Raw genomic sequence first — 18,229 nt, 5'->3', positions numbered from 1 at the left:
GGAATTTCCTGATGGGCTGCATTTCGACCTCTCCGGAACCTCCCGTGTAGTACTCAATTGATACCTAACAGGAACTTCCCGATGGGATGTATTTTAATCGTCCCAAGACTTACCCAGTAATTCCAGTTAAATTGTAACCTTAATGTATTTACATTTTATGTTTAATTTATAATTGCATTAGTAAAAATCATATAATCCTTGTAATAATATTATATACTTCTAAATTTATTAATCAACAATAAATAATATGTTCATTGTCGACGTTTGTAAATAGAATAGAATCTGCTTAATATACTTAATAATTTTAATGTGATTTTTATACGGCTATATTATAGTATTAATCATTTATTTATTGCAATCAACTTACTATATTATTATATTAGGAATATTATATTAAATTATAATATTATGATTCTAACATATAAACTGTAAACATTAAACAATATTAAAATCTATAGAATAATATTATGGCGGCATGGCTCATTACGCAATATGCGCCGATATCGCGGAGTATGGATAGTTTGATGTTTACTTGGAAATATAAGCTATTTTTATATTTTTCATGAATATTCTTAGAGTATACTTCTGCACCCTACCCACATGATAGACGACGCCGATACCATGCAATACGATAAGACTGACCAATGCGTATCTACTATTCTATTATATACTATCTAATATATATATTGTTTATGGTGTTATAACTTATCGATTATTGAATAATAAGTATTGTTATTTGTTAAGATTATTTGACTTTTATTTTTTAAACATTTACATTTCGATTTCAACCGTTCTTGGTGCTTGTCGTTTCAACGTTATTCATTGCGTCACTCCATGCTTATTGCTTATATCCACGTGGTTTATAATTTGTAAGTATAATGTATATTATTGCTATTATACTAAGGTACAATATATTATGTATTTATTGTAATATAATTTATCACACTATTTATTTTTATTTTAGCTGGCTGTTGCACAAACCTGAACAGTGAACTGATCACTGCATAAAATATAGTTGATACTTGATAGTCTGTAAGTCATTTTGTAATTATATTTATTTACAAAGTTAAATATATATATTAATATTAATAATTATTTAAAATATTCATCTATGTATAACCATAATATTAGTATATCTACTAAACGTACAATATTTAAAAAATAATTTATCTACTATATATGTAACAAAATAACAGTCGATAAAGTAAAAAAGTTATTGATACCAACCTGAATTAGGTCTATAACCAAATAAATATCTCATCACATTTTTGCTTAGACCTCTAATAATCTTTAAAATAAACTAAACATTTTTTCTTTAAATAAATATTTTAATGTTATACCTAGAAAGAACTAATTTTAAACATGGTTTTTTTACAATCATTTCTTATACTTATACTGATGAATCTTTATGTCATGAAATTAATATACTTGATATTATTTGATGGATAACAATCCATTTTAATTTCTTTAGCTAAATGGAATGTGAATTATTCAATTATCACCAAAACTAATTCTAGTTTGCAAAAAATATTAAAAAGGTATAGTTGTTTTGAAATTTTGAATAATGATTGTAGTGTTGGAGTTTTCAATTAATTTAATTCTTTATAAATATAAGCTAATATAGTTTATATAACAATATCGACTAAGGTTTACATTTTATATTATATTAATTGCATCAAAGTAATAATTAATGTTTAAAACTAAATACTAGTAAGTACATACATATTATTAAATGTTTATGGTACAGTTGACTATAAATTAGAAAAATATTGCCTGTTTATCTATCTCAGTCTTTTATAAACTGTCAAGACTTGAAATGGGTGAATTCATTAAATTTATATTCAATGGTGTGGTGAACTCAAATATTGTCAGAGACTAGCATTTTTTTTACAATTACCAAAATACCACCTTATCTACCATATACACATTACACTTCTATTAAATAAAAATGATGATTAGTTTAGTATATTACCCCACTCACTCACCCATCAAGAAACTCAAAAACAGTCTTTCGATTATTCTTTTTGCCATCTCGCTGCTTATATTATTTGTATTTTACAAACAAGTATATTTTATTGTTTTTATATTTAGCTATATACTCAAGATTAAAACCATGTCAGATTTAAGTAGCACTGAAGACGATGTAGGAATTATGGAATTAAAGTATGTATTTAATAATTATTATTATTTAGGACATAGACTTCATACAATTGATCATTTAGTTATTACATAATATATATGCAATTAACTCTTTTTGTTTATAATAAAGTATGTATTTATAGTCACTTATCCCAATATGGCAAAATATTAACAAAATATAAATTTGGTTACATACCCTGAAAAATGATGTTTAATAAAAAAAAATGAAATCTATTATGTTCTATCAATATTTAAATTTTATAATAATAAATAATCAGTTGGTTTATCTTATCTTTTTTTTTGGTAGGCATTTGTTTGTAGTAATATTATATTAAGTATAAATTCATAGTAGGTACCCATATGTAATGTAATTTTTCTAATCTAACAACATTAGGTAATTACAAAATAAATAAATGATTAAATATATCAATATAACCGAAAAATAAATTTTAACCAAGTATTAGATACTATCTAAAAATTTTTATTTAATTTTTAGTTACACTATAAATATTATTAATTTTTACATAGACTTAGAAGACCAGATAATGAAATATCAGCCAGACAATTAAGACGAAGAATTTGCTATGATACACAACTTCTAACTAAAAAATTATTTCCAGATGTTTGTACTAATAAGTCTTCTGGAATATCTGTTTCTCCTAATTGTGACCAATATATTGTTCCCGATTCATTACATGACTCAAACAATGATTTAGAGAAAAGTTATTCTTCAGAAAAATGCACAAATTATATTACAAATAATAACCAGTTGTTACAATCAAATAGTGGTTTTTCTTTGCCATCCACATCTAATCAAAACGATTTCTTGTCTGAAAAAAATGAAACTTCTTTCAGAACTAAAATAACAACCTGGGCTGTTACAGAACAAATAACTCATAAATCTTTGAATAAATTACTTCAAATTTTAAAGACTCATTCTTGCCATAGTGATTTACCATCCGATTGTCGATCTTTATTAAATACCCCTAGAACTACAGTTATAAAGGAAGTTTATCCTGGTTACTATTGGCATAATAGTTTGGAAAATGGAATACAAGATTTTTTGAAATATAAAGGTCATCTTATAAAAGAAACTATTGAATTGGTTATCAATATTGATGGGCTTCCTATCAGTAAATCCTCAAGCAGTCAATTATGGCCAATTCTAGGATCAGTTTTTGGTTTTAAAGATATTTTTATTGTTGGAATCTATCATGGAAATTCTAAAAAACCTGAAAATGCTAATTTATTTTTAGAAAGATTTGTTGAAGAATCGAAACATGTTATAGAAAATGGTATTTTTTTTAATAACAAAAAGTTAAGTTGTATAATAAAACTCATCTGTGCAGATGCTCCAGCAAAATCGTTTATTTTAAATGTCAAAGGACATACTGGGTACTCAAGTTGTACAAAATGCTGGGACGAAGGTGAATATTATGAAAGAAGAATTTGTTTTTCAGATACGGCAGGAAAAGAAAGAACGGATCGTGAATTTTTTTTAAAAAGTGATGAAAATTATCATTTAGGTGCTAGTGCTCTTGATGAAATTCCATTATTAGGCCTTGTTACCAATGTGCCATTGGACTATTTGCATTTAATTTGCTTAGGTGTTATTAAAAAACTTATTCATTTGTGGTTTTGTGATAGCCTTAAAGTAAGATTGCAATTTCGAAAAATTAAAATAATTTCTAATTTATTAAAAAACAATATATACCCATATGTGCCTTTAGAATTTCAAAGAAAACCTAGAGCATTAGAGTTTTATAAGCAATGGAAAGGAACCGAGTTTAGACAGTTTTTGCTGTACAGCGGTCCAGTTGCCTTAAAAAATGTTTTGTCTGATGAAGTATACAATCATTTTATGACTTTACACGTAGCGATCACTATCCTTTCTTCAAACAATTTATGCACTGATGAACCAAATTTACTCTATGCCCATCAACTACTTCAACATTTTGTTACATCTTTTAAAACTATCTATGGACATCACCATGTTTCACATAATGTTCATGGTTTACTTCATATAGTACAAGATGTAAGAAATTTTGGATCATTGGACATGTTTAGTACTTTCAAATTTGAAAATTTTATGCAAAAAATGAAAAAACTTTTACGGAAAGATGACAAACCTCTTCAACAAATTGCTCGAAGGATTCATGAGATCATATGTTTTCGTGAAGAAGAAACTATGCCTTTTTTGTATAATGATAACATAAGTTTCAAAAACACTCATACCAATGGTCCTCTTTTAAATAATTGTTCAGATTTTCAGTTTTCAACTTTGTTATTTAAAAATATGACATTTAAAATTCAAACAAAAGCAAATAATATTTGTGGTCTTACTTCAGGGAAAATAGTTATCATCGAGAATATAATATGCTCCAAAATAAATAATGAAAGTTACATAATCGGCAAAGAATTTTTAGAAATGAAACCATTGTATACTAAACCTTGTTTATCTTCTCATTTGGGTATTTATAAGGTTTCAAATCTTTCTATAAGGGAAATGTTTTCCTTAAATAATATTATCACAAAATACTTTTTGTGTAAAATTGATTTGGAATGTTATGCCGCCTTTCCACTTTTACATATTGACAATGATGAAAGACCTAGCTTATAAAATTTAAATCAATAATACAAGCTTAAACCCAATAGGTTAGATAGAATTTTAATTTTATTTGTTTTTCAACTATTATATAACCTATGGTTTTTAGAAAATTGTTTTTGTAAAAAAGACATTAAACTAATTTAGAAAAATTTGTAGGAAATATGTGATTGTAGAATTTATTGATGGGGTTCAACTAGTTCCATGCAATTGGATATCGTCAAACCAAAAAGGAACATTTTATCCAGAAAATATAAACTCAAAGCAATATGACAAACTGGTTCTTAATACTGTTCCATATAAGTCTTCATGGAAAACATTTTCTATAATAAAAATTTGGGGTTCTTCTGGTATTTAAAATTATATTATTGTACGTTATCAAATAATGAATTTTTATTTTTATTATTATTTAGATAACTTTATTAGGGCAAAACAAAAATTAAAAATTGCCTTGCAATTATCTGAAACTGAAGACTTAAACTCTGAGATTGATGAAGTACTTGCAAAAAAAAAACGCAGAGAGCTTGCTGCTAAAAGGGTTAATAAACAAAATATTTTATCACCAAAAAGGATCAAAAGTCAAACTACAAAAGTATCTAGTTTTTCTATTCCACCACTACCAAAAGATCCATTTAAGTCATTACCTGGTAAGTATTACTAAAAATTAAATTACTTTGTTTAGTTTAATTATGTTGTTTTATACTATAAAGTGTTAAATGCTGATCACAAACATGTTGGAAAGAATACTAGAGGTAAAATTATATTTCTTAGTAAATATCTAAATAAACAAATTGGGTACTTTTTATTATAAATTTAGTACCTATCAATTTTTCTAGATAACGAATCTTGCAGAAAAAATATTGCACATTTATACTCCCCTTCTACAAGTAAGCAAGATTGTTCAGTTGATAGAACTTATATTGAAGAAAATACTGAAGGTAAGACAAGTATTAAAGTTTAAAAATCTAAATTCAATTTTTAATATGCATAATTTCTGTTTTTAGTTTATAAATTGCCCAAGCAGAACAAACATATTTGTAATTCTCCTTCATTTACTCAAAATTCATTTCTAAATAATAAAAACAATTTGTACTTAAATCAATTAAAATTATACTCGCCTATTAGTGAAGTTAATATCACCAAAAATACTGGTATGTCTACATTATCAAACGGGTAATATAATACCTGTGATATATTTAATTTATTATTAATTACATTTTATAGAAAATGATCTGATGGCATCTCCTCCAATGTTTATTGATAGTCCAATTAAAAGTAATCAAAAAAGGAGCTTTTTTGATATGACACCTGAATCTACTAAAAAACATAAAAAAAATGTTGCAGTGAGACAACTATTTTCTTCAACACAGTCAAATATATCAGAAATAGACAATGAAGTTAATGGTAAAGAATTATAATAATTTTAAATTATCCCTTAACAATATTTGATCTAATATTAATTAAATTGTATAGACAATTATTTGATGGCAACTCCTTCAATATTAAATGACAACCCAACTATAAGTGGTAAAAATAATCTTTTTGAAAGTACACCTGAATCTGCTCATAAACATATAAAGCATGTAGCAGTGAGACAACTAATTTCTAAGACAGAGTCTGAGATATTAACAAATGACAGTGAAGCTAATGGTAAGAATTAGTATCTTAAATCATATTATACAGCTGATCTATTCTAAAAATAAAAATTGTTCTGGTATCTAAATAAATATATATATTTTTCAATTGTAATTTTATGTTTACAGTAAATCATGGTTGTATCTTAAAATTTATTACCTCAACATTACCACAACTTAATTCAAAACTCAATAAAATAATTTTAAATCAATCTAAACACGAAGAAATGCTGAAAGATATTTTAAAGAATAATTTAGTACACGATGATAGCTTTCATGACAATACTGATTTGGAAGGATTCCCGTTGAATAATTTGAATTCTTTAAAAGAAGTAGATTCAAAACTAAAGTCTGATACATTATATTATAAATGTTTGGTATGACAGTTCATAAAATGTTACACATTACTTTTGTTTTATAAAAAAAGCATACATATTTTCCCTAGGTAAAACGATTGAAAGAATTTGGTGGTAATAATGTATACATGGTGACTAAATGCATAATGGAATTTTTGATAACGGATAATTTAGGGATGCAAATATCATTAACGGGACGTGGAACAAATAATAAAAAAAATGAAAAAATGTCTCTGATTTCGTTAACAATATTTAAATTGATAACACGTAAGTAGAATTTATTAATGAAATATATTACTTTTATTGCAAAGATTATGTTATTATTACTATTAATACTTTATATTGAGAAATTGATTTATCATTTCATTTTTAGTTACATTATTAATATTGGTTTTTAGTTGTTAATTATTTAACTTGATAGCAATGAATTTGATGTTAATATATTTATGAGGATGAGAATATATAAAAAATATATAATTGAGTTCTATATGTGAAGTATATTGGTTGTGTATATATTATATTACATAGATACTTCATTTTCATATCATTAGTTTTTATTTTAAAACTTTGTATTTGATTTAAAATAATAAATAAGTGTATATTTTTAGAAAGAGTTGAATTAATAGTATGCTAATTATTTCAGTGATAGTCTATTATAATTATAATTTAATTTATTACACTTTCTAATTTTAAATAAATATGTATTTTAAATTGCAGGAGTTATAATGAAAAATGTATCCGGTTCAACGATAGTTGATGTAAATAAAGCCGTTACTGGATGGTTAAAACATGCCAAAGAAAGATATGGAAGACGAGATTTAATACATAATACCTAACATACATTATTTGTTACTTTTTTGAAAATATAAATTTACAATTATAAAAATGCATATATTTTATTTCTATTTTATTATAATACAGCATGGTAAAGCTGAATGTTGTTATTATAATATTATTAATAACATAATAACTACAATAAAAGAAATATTTACAATTTATTTCAATTTCAATAAGTATATTAAAAATTAGTTGTGATTAGATTTGCTAAATGAAGTATTTTTGTTTGAAAAATCTTTGAAAGGAGAATTATAAATAACCTCATGAGGGGTATTCCAGTATCTTTTTTTCAATCTAAAATTAATCCTTCACAAGATTCATTTAGGAAACATTGAGACCTAATTGGGATGTATGTATAACATTTTCAGAAAGTTTCTGGGACCTTAACAGACTGTTTTCAGGAATATAATGGGATACATGGAGACCATAATGGGATACATGCAGACCCTAATGGGATACGTGCAGACCATAATGGTCCGTGTTTAATGCTTGGTCCAGTTGGTTCCTGGCAGGCAGTCTTGTGGAAAGTCCGAACTCGGACATTTGGAATCCTACAGACCGTCTTGGACTTACCCAGACCGGTCCGGGATTTAAATAGGTACTTCCTATCAAGAGTCTCAGAGTCTGAAAATACAGTCCTAAGACCTTCCTGGGAGGGTCTATGTGCTGTTAGGGATTACATTCAATAGTTACCGCGCCAACATCACGTTAACGTCACCACTTATAGTATGGCACATATAAACATAATATTAATTTATTATACTAATACACGCCCACGGCGACACGATGTCACAATCCACGCGTCTATATTACAACTATTAAAACTTCAAAGTAATATTTATCATTATGATTAAAAAGGGGTTTAAAATGGTTTCTGATGTCAAATCGGATCTAGGTGTTAGTGTATTACTATGGCGGTCAAAACTAAAAAATGTCATGTTTTTTCCAAAATAATCGTAAAAAAATATTTAAATTTCGGATATTTAAACAAAAAAATATAATGTTTTTAATTATTTTGTTATATTAGAAAAAGTATTATTCATATGAACTTTAAACTTTTAATTGCATTTATAATTAGGTATTAGTAATTTTATTTAATTATTATAAAATGTATAGTAATATACTGATTACTGATATAATAATAGCTGATAACGACAAAATGCTAATATTGATTGCTAATTGCTATAAATTTTAGTAATCATCATGGTATTATCTGAATATTTACTGGATATTAATATATTGAAATGACTAATAAGTATAACAATAACACAGAATAGCAGAACAATATATACCTATTACTTATGTCATAATATATTCGTAAACGTGTGTTTGTCTACAATTTTTGGTAAGCGCAGAAAATAGTACTATAATTAGGTATTTAGGTGTGTGGGACAATAAATTATTACCTAAAATTTAAATAATTATGTATTGTCGTGGTGATATAATGTACTGAACTTTGACTATAATGTAATATAGGTAGCAATAATATGTACAAATTAATACAGTAATACAAAAACTACCCTAAATGAAATTTAGTTGAAAATTCAATATTATATAAAAATAAAAAATGTAACCCAATTTATTTTAAATAAAAACTATATCGTCGATTCGCTAATTTCCCCTCCATCAGTAATCTTAAATAATTAATAGATTATTAAATACGTACTTATTTCAAAGGCCATTGCAATATATCAACTTAATTATTATTCATAAATATATTAATAACCCAAAACAATCTCATATTGGTTTGGATACATTTTATTTACTTATTCCGTTCTGAATAGGCAAAAAAAAAATAATAAAAATTAATGAATAGGCAAAAAAACAGTATTTTAGTATTTAAAAATAACTATTTAATATAATATATAAATATAATGTGAGTGCTAAATAAAATAAATTCAAGTAACACGTAGTGTTTCCTAAGTAGTCACCCATCCAAGTATCTACTATTGTACTAACTATTGACATTGTTTAACTTCAATAATCAGACGAAAACTGATGTTCAATTTGGTATGGCAAGTAAGTTAGCAAAGAAAAATATTGATCTGATGATTAGTGCTCAGATTTATATATGTAATAAAAAAACCAAAATATGTAAATATATATGTAATAACAAATCGCTTTATTATATGTGATAATAAAATGAAAATACAAAGTATAAAAAAAATATAATAAAAAAATTACTGAAAAAAATAAGACACTTGTATAGAAATTTTAAATTATTATGAAATTGAACCTTGTTCATCTTGATCATGATAACAATGAAATATCATATACATGCTCAAATTGTCAAAGTTAAATGATCAATAGTTTGGTCGTAACACAGATTTATACCGACTAAAAAAGTGCTCAACTTTAACAGAGGTAATGGCCCAATGGGTGCAAATTTCATATCTGCAATGTCCAAAGAAGTGAGCTCAGCCTGCAATATTACCCCGCCATTCATTCCGCAATGTATATCTCTAATTAATTTTAGGCAGTTTAACCCAGGATTTTTATTTAATACACTGTAAATATGTAAGAAAAATGGAATTATCGAAAAATATGTAAAAGTATGTAAAATAAAAAATAGTTCATTTCATTGGAAATTGCTTGAAACGAATTTATCACTTATCTAGATTAATTGATCAAATCACAGTAAAAATATGTATTTACGTATAAATCTGAGCCCTAATGATGATATATAGGTACCTAAAGGTAATAATAAGATAAGTATATTCAATATTGGTATATATTAAACTTATTAGATATATCCAGATATTCTACAAATTATATAATTATAACCATTTATCCATTTATGTATACCTACTCAGTCAGTCAGTCGTATAATCAATGTGGAAACAGTGGCAGTGGAAATGTACCTACTTAAATTGTTTAGATGTTTAGAACATTAAATACCATTATCAATTGGTAATGGTAGGTACCTACTAAATATGAATTTTAAAAATTATCTGCCATATTCAATAGGTATGTATTATTTTACAGTAACTAATGATTATAGAATACATAATCCCTTGACCCTCCAAATACTTTTTTCATAATTTCAATTTTAATTATTTAAGCGTTTTGATTATTAAGTTGTTGTAAGAATAAATTATCAGTGATTCACTGATCACCAACAAAATCTTATACTCTTTACATACCGCTGTCACTGCTATTTACCAATATGAATATTAACTTAGGTACTTACCATATTTGGTACTAATTTAGAACAAACAATGGTTTATTATTTAAGCTGTAAATGTTTATAAAAAAAAAAATATACCTATATAGGTATCTTTATCTTTAATATTTTTAAGCAACTATACATAGATCATCAGAACTTATGAAAACATTTTGTGTGTTAGATACATTTTCATTATTTTCAATAGTTTTTTTACCGGGCAAATTTTTCTATAAATATCTTACAGAAATAAAACTAAAAAAAAAATGAAGAATTCTAATTTTAGCTCAATAAGAGTAAACATATTTTGAAAATATCATACCTAGAATATGTTAATTATTAACATTTTGTAAAAATTTCAAATTTATAAGTCATTTTAAGTTCAGTTATTTTTATTCGAATAGCAACAAAATAAGAAAATTGTTTGATGAGAAATCGTTATTTTACGTATGAATAACCATTTTCTTGAAAATTTAATACAATTAAAATTAATTCATGAATTATGAATGTGATTATTTACAACATTAATTTTTACATAGATGTACTTAAAAATTATTTTTTAAATATCCCAATTGAAATAATTATAACTTCCACAGTAAAAATACTTTTCTCAAATTTGATATTATGTACCTTTTATTCTTTAATGCATTTAAAATTAAATAATAATTGGTAAGTAGGTACTATGTTAAGTTTATGCCGTTTATGGTATTTACCTACATGGCCATAGTTAGTGGTGTTAAAATTATATAGGTAGGTAAAATAAGAACTATTTATAATAATTACTCTAATATTAGAACATGCCATAATTATCTAGTAGCGATATTATTAAATGAAAATACAATTTAAATTTTAAATAAATATAAGTCTTATTCGATAGTTAAATTTAATCCGTATCTATACGATTCTGAACGAAGATAATTTGTCAGTCTAGGATACATTATATTATTAGCTATATTTAAATTGTAATACAGTAAAATCCCATTACAACGAACTCCAGGGGACCGAATTTTTTTTTCGTTGTAACGAAAATTCGAATAAGCTCTTTAGGTATAAGGCAGGAGACTACTAAGACTTTCGTTATAACGGAATTTTCTGTTGTATTGGTATTCGTTGTAACGGGAATTTACTGCAGTATATCGTTATTTTACGCGATTTCGTGAAAAATTAAATTTCATATGCTCATTAAATTTTTTCTATATTGACGTTAGAATTTTTTTTTACAGTTATTTGATGAAAAAGTTACAAACAATGTTGTGTTGAGTTTTTAACCTAAAGTATAGATCACAAAAATGTTGTGAATTTCAACTTCAAAATTCCTTGCAAATTTTCGCGATTTTGACATATTTCGTAAACATTTGAACTTTAAATGCTTATAAACAAAAATCGTGACCAAAGATTTTTGTTTTTTTTTTTACTACGATAAGTTAAACTTATAATAAACCTTCTATTAAATTTTAAAGATTATTTGGTATTCCAATTTTTTTTATCGGCATTTCAAAATAAAAATTTAGAAAAATCGAAAATTTAAATTGTCTATAAATAGCTTAAAAACAAAACTTGAATTTGAAACATCAAAAAAAATATCAAAATAGAAAACCAAACTAATTACTTTTCAAATAGGAGAAAACATATTTTTAAACTAAAAAATATAGTCAATTTCAATACAGGTTTGATGTGTCATGTAGAATAATTAAAAAAATATCCAAAAATACATACCAAATAGTAGAAGTAACATAAAATGGAAAATTATCATTTTGATTATAATAAAATGATAACAAATAAATAAAATGACATACGTGTTAGCATTATAAGCCACTAACCTGCATTACCTTTTAACAATATATTATATATACCTACTACCTCGTATATATCAACATTAAATAATGCATGTACCTATTTAATTACATTTCCATTTGGACAAAATTATGTAGGTATTATAATTTATAATAATAAATAATTATATTAATTATTTTGTTTGTGTATACAATGTTCAGTTTGCATGCCATCTTATCTTGACACGTTGACGGACACTCGATCAATTTTATTGCTATTACAGTAATCGTCTATTTGTGTCTATTATATGGCAGTTTAAAATATTACTGCTGTTATAGCAGTACTCTAAAAACCTTCTTAAATGTGGCATTACTGTAATAGCAGTAATAATTCCAATGGTTTCTTATGAAAGAGGAAGTTGTGTTGCCCACATTACGCATATTGCGCATTTAAGCACTGTCGAATTAAAGCGAATTTTTATAGGTAATTATTTCAATTTTAGCAGTAATGAAAAAGTGCCATTCTAAAGCATTGCTGTAGAACAAAATGGTATTTCTGACTGTCCGTCAACGTGTTCAATTATACTCAGTAATTGATGCAAAACGTGCAAAACCTTTTAAACAAATCATCAATATTTTATTTGCGATACAATGGTATATACTATATATACATTATAAATGATTTTAGCACGCGTTAGGAAGATAAAAATAACATTGTTTAGACAACTGGAGAAGATAACTGGAATCGACTGTCGAGAGTGACCCGGAACAGTGAACAGCACTTACTTGGTTTTTCGATTCTTCATATGAACAAAAATGATGGGCAATCCGATTCAAAGTAATCGTAAACTCCGAATTCGTAATACGATAATCGATTGTATTACAACTATACTTGGCTAGTCGGGACCGAGACAAAATTAAAATAATAAAATTACAAATTTACGAGCAAAGCGACAAACAGAAAATCCGCTAGACAATGTATAAATTACCTAGCATTAGTATAAACTAGTATTTTCCATTGACGTATAAATAAAAAATAGAAACATATAGGCAACCAATCTACTAAGAGTGTGCGTTGTGTGCAAGCATGACAAATAAAATACAATTATATTGGTCACGCCATTTACGCGTGCGACTCGCACAGTGGCACGGTGCGCGAGTAACGACTAACGATGAGTATATTATGTAATGATTGTAAATAATTGTAATGTATTGGCCAATGCTCAATCCAAAACGGTCAAAACACTTATTTTTAAGTTAAAATTAGGTTATCACTTATCATAAGCTTTATGACGGGACCATATTATTATACGTAATTATATTAATTATAAGTCTATGGGCTCGGATGAGCTCTTGACATTTTTCATTGGACGTGACTCAGCGATTTTTATTGTGCTTACTGATAATTTAGTATGATTTTATTGTACTTGTTATGTTTGTATCGTAATTCGGCGAGAAAGGGACGTCAAGGGTTGTCGACGACCAAAGAAGGCCGTACTTTGTTAACTAATGAAGTCCGGATTAACAACAAATTTGTGAGTACTGAGTGGCATCAACTATCTAAGTCACTAGTCACTAGTCAAAATATTTTGTACCTACTTAAATTTATATGTTTATTTGCCTACAGAAATTCAGACTTAAGTAGCCGTAACTTATTACTTATTGAAATAAATCGTTTAAATCAAATTAATTTTTTGAAAACTAGTAAAAATGAATGATCAATGTGCTCAATCCCAAATCAGGTAATTATATACATAATAATCATTTTGTAAATTAAAATCTTTCTGTTCCTTCTGTTCACCTAAATAACCAAATAATCTTCATGAATACTTCTGTTAAATACCTAGATCTCCTATTCAACAAAAGACTAACCTGGGCTAGCCATATTAAATAAAAAAAAAACATTACTTCAACAATCTCAGACTCCATAAATTAAGATCATATTGAATTATGATAATATCGAAGGCATTATCTCATAATCTCTCTAAAGAACAAAATGCTGATATTGAAGAATATGAATATTTATAATATATAATATCAAAAATTTAAACCTAATCAAATTTCAATTGTTTCAAACAATAACTCTTTGTGTTATTTCTAATGTTCCCTAGTACATAGAAATTATACTTTATATTATGATTTCAACATACCAACAATATCCACACTTCAACACTTGCTTCCTATGAATGTAACAAATATCATAAAAACTTCAACTACACTAGTTCCCTCATATCCAACTCTCTTCTCACACAATATCTGATAATCCTCAACGTCATCTTAAACATAAAAATCTTTGCGATCTATTAAATAATCTATTACAACTTACTCTCCCAAAGTTCATAAATTGGAAATAGTGTCAATGGATTCTCTATTCCCTCACGTTTTCCAAGTCTAGTGCACTAATTGTTAATGTATTTAGGTAGATATTTATTGTATTGTATATACAGATTGCAAATGTCTTTTATGCACACAAAATAGAAATGAATTTAAACAGTTTAATGATTGCTAATATTTTTACAAAACATGCACTCTTTTTCAACACTTTTCTACAAAATTATTAATCTATAATTATGTAATGTATGCCTTGTACAGACATGAGAAAATTATTGATGGATATGTATTAAATCAAAATAATTCATAACATATATTAATGATTCCATGACGAATATTTAGTGCTGGTCTAACCCATTTTACATATCATATTGTTATTCTGTAATGTGTAAAATTATTACCTACATTGTATGAAATATCAGAGCATGGTTGTATAAAATATCAATAAAATCATTGATAAGTTTAGTTAGTACCTAATTGTTTTTATGTTATTATAGTTTTGTTAGCAGTTTTTTTGGATTTAAGTATTAACATGTTATAGAATTCTTAGCAATAGAGGTTTTTTTAGGAATTAAGCTGCTTGGAATTTTTTTCATACAAAAAGCTTATTATTGTTTTAAAATTAATTTAATTATAATACACTATTATCCTCTTTCAAAGTTAACAATGTATTTAATTTATGTAATTTAGTGCTATTCAATTAATTGTTTTAACTTAAGTTTTAATTGAATATAAGTACTTGATTTAATATATAGTTCAACTTTTTTTAGTTCAGAAAATTTGCATCATATCAATACTAAGAGACCTCTACAACTTGATGAATGTTACAATCCATGTAAGTTAAAATTAGTTTAATACTTTAAAAATGTTATTTTTTTGTTTTAATGGGTTAATTTATATTTTTAATGTGTCAGATAAATTTAAATCAAGAGAAATTGGTTATTACCCATTTGTTGATACAGTTACATTAATCAAATTAGAGTTGCAAAGTATTATAATGAATTCTGAAAACAAAACAACAATTATAACAGATATCCTACCTTATGGATCAAGAATTATAGGTCTTAACATTGATAATAGCGATGTTGACTTAAGTATAATGTATGGTTAGTATTATGATCTTTGTAATACATTAATTTACACTGTAATAATTATTTTATAAAGCATTAAATAATATAATTTAACTGTAATTTTTATCTTTTAACAGTTAAAATATATATATATAAAGCTAAATGGTGGTTGATTTATTTATTCACATTCAAATTATTTATTAAATTTTAACACATTCAGCATTTTCATAATGCATATTATTCAAAGATTTTTTTAAATTTTTATTTTTTTAAGCCCTTTTTATATTATTAGTTTTTTTATTTATATTTTTAATTATTTTTTTCAGTTTCAACAACATCAGTCAAAGATGTTATGAAATCATTTGCTAATAAGCTTCGTCAAAGTCAAGTATTCATTAAAGTTTTTCCTTTGTTTTATGTTAAAATACCTATCATAAAATGTATTCATAAAGATACTGGTATTTATTGTGATATATCATTTAATAATATGAGTGGAGTTCATAACTCTCATTTTATCAATTACATTTTAAGTATAGACTATCGTATTAAACCAGTTCTAATGAAGTTAAAGATGTGGGCTAAAAATATTGGGCTTATTGATGCTAAGGGATTTTCTAGTTACTCGATCTATTGGCTTGGACTATTTAACATGCAAGTTATGGGAATATTGCCCCCCATTCATGATTTACAAAAATCCGTTCCTGAAATCCTAGTTAATCAATGGAATTATGCATTTTCCAAAAATAAACAAGAATATATTATTAACAAACAAGAAACTCTAAATGTAAGTGACATATTCAATGTTTTCTGTACATATTATTTAAATTTTGATTTTGATAAATTTGTGATAAGTCCATATACTGGTTGTCCTATACTCAAAAAAGATTTTGAAGATGTAAAAAAACTGCCAAAAGAATTATGGAGGTATAAACAATTTTATAAAGAAAACAAAGAATGCCATGAGTTATTATTGTTAAGTACTAAAAATAATAAAAATAAAAAATATAAGATATACATTCAAGATCCATTTCAACATAATGTAAATATTACAGAAAGAGTGGAACCAAAAATATTTAATACATTTATTAATACTTGTGTAGAACTAAAATCTTAATATGTGAAAAAAAAACAATTTAAGTTTAAACTTTTACTTCATTAAAAATTATTCGTACTACAGTTATATTATTTTATTATAATTTTTTTTATATTTTTTATTGCATTTTTTAATATCTAAAGTTTTTGTGTTATATTAAACAAATATTTTTTAATTTTTAAAATACTGCGATAAATTTAATAAATAAATCATATTAGTATGATACATTTTTTGAATTTTTTTTTAACATGTAAATATTTTGGTAGTATAAATCTAAGCTCTTATTATTACTATTATTTGTATTACATTTTCACTTTAATTCAATTTGTATCTATCATAATTGTACTGATTTTCTTTATATTTCATTTAATGAAATGTTTTAATCTTTTAATTTCGTCTGTTGTTTAAAATGATAAAAACTACTTCAAGTATTTTAAATATACACAAAGTTCAATGTAATAAATTCTGCTAAAGAAAATAATATACAACAATTGTAAATATAATATGAATTTATATGCATATAAAATGCAATATGTATGAAGTTTATGAAAGTTTTTGTTCATTTATCACTGAAATGAAGTTGTTAAGTATGTTGGAAAATGTGCTATTGTTTATTATTCTAAATTTAATCAAGTACTTCTTATTGATTATCGTCAAGTAATAATCTATTAGGTATTGTATAGTTCACTTGTAAAAATTAAAGGCAAATAAATAATAAACAATTATTATATCTAATTATTTCCCAAGTTGATATTGGAACTATTACAAATCGATAATATAAAAATATTGAATAAGAAATAGGTTACATAATTTAATATAAATTTAGAATAAAAATAAGAATTAATAGCTTATATTTTTAAAAATATCCAAGTTTGTATTATTAAATATTACTTATTATTAAGTATCAACAACTGATATTTTTTTATTTTTATGTGATTGTTGATGTACCATCACCATATCTCTGATAGATTAGCTAAAGATACTTCAAGTAGTAATAATATAAATCAATTAGTAGCTTACCTACATCATTTGATTAAAACATTACACTCTCACATTAAAAATATTTTTAACAAAATGTCATAATATAAATTTAATTTCACAAATAATAATAAGATTAAAATATAATATGAGTATTTTTATTTTTAAATGTATTAATATATTGAAAAAACTTAAATAAAATTAATTTATGTGAAATGCATATTTATTATGATTAAAATAAAATCTTTCTA

General features: G+C 25.1%; 2 protein-coding genes across 2 annotated transcripts; both read left to right on the top strand.

Moving 5' to 3' along the window:
• Positions 1–693: 693 nt before the first annotated feature.
• On the top strand, positions 694–7,611 carry LOC132926318 (uncharacterized). The gene is made up of 13 exons (XM_060990667.1): positions 694–869; positions 965–1,032; positions 2,092–2,163; positions 4,904–5,094; positions 5,158–5,391; positions 5,455–5,496; positions 5,581–5,682; positions 5,749–5,895; positions 5,969–6,148; positions 6,218–6,394; positions 6,508–6,755; positions 6,824–7,001; positions 7,452–7,611. The coding sequence occupies exons 3-13, from the start codon at positions 2,114–2,116 to the stop codon at positions 7,568–7,570; spliced, it is 1,668 nt and encodes a 555-aa protein (XP_060846650.1). The 5' UTR covers positions 694–869; positions 965–1,032; positions 2,092–2,113; the 3' UTR covers positions 7,571–7,611.
• Positions 7,612–13,662: 6,051 nt separating this feature from the next.
• Positions 13,663–17,021, top strand: LOC132926623 (terminal uridylyltransferase Tailor-like). Its single transcript, XM_060990997.1, has 5 exons — positions 13,663–14,041; positions 14,134–14,248; positions 15,608–15,672; positions 15,752–15,943; positions 16,234–17,021. The coding sequence occupies exons 2-5, from the start codon at positions 14,217–14,219 to the stop codon at positions 17,019–17,021; spliced, it is 1,077 nt and encodes a 358-aa protein (XP_060846980.1). The 5' UTR covers positions 13,663–14,041; positions 14,134–14,216.
• Positions 17,022–18,229: the final 1,208 nt, after the last annotated feature.

Source organism: Rhopalosiphum padi, chromosome 3 (assembly GCF_020882245.1).
Source record: "Rhopalosiphum padi isolate XX-2018 chromosome 3, ASM2088224v1, whole genome shotgun sequence".
NCBI classification, from domain to species: Eukaryota; Metazoa; Arthropoda; class Insecta; order Hemiptera; family Aphididae; genus Rhopalosiphum; species Rhopalosiphum padi.
Note: the sequence above shows the minus strand (reverse complement) of the source record. Positions and strands in the feature narration are given on the sequence as shown.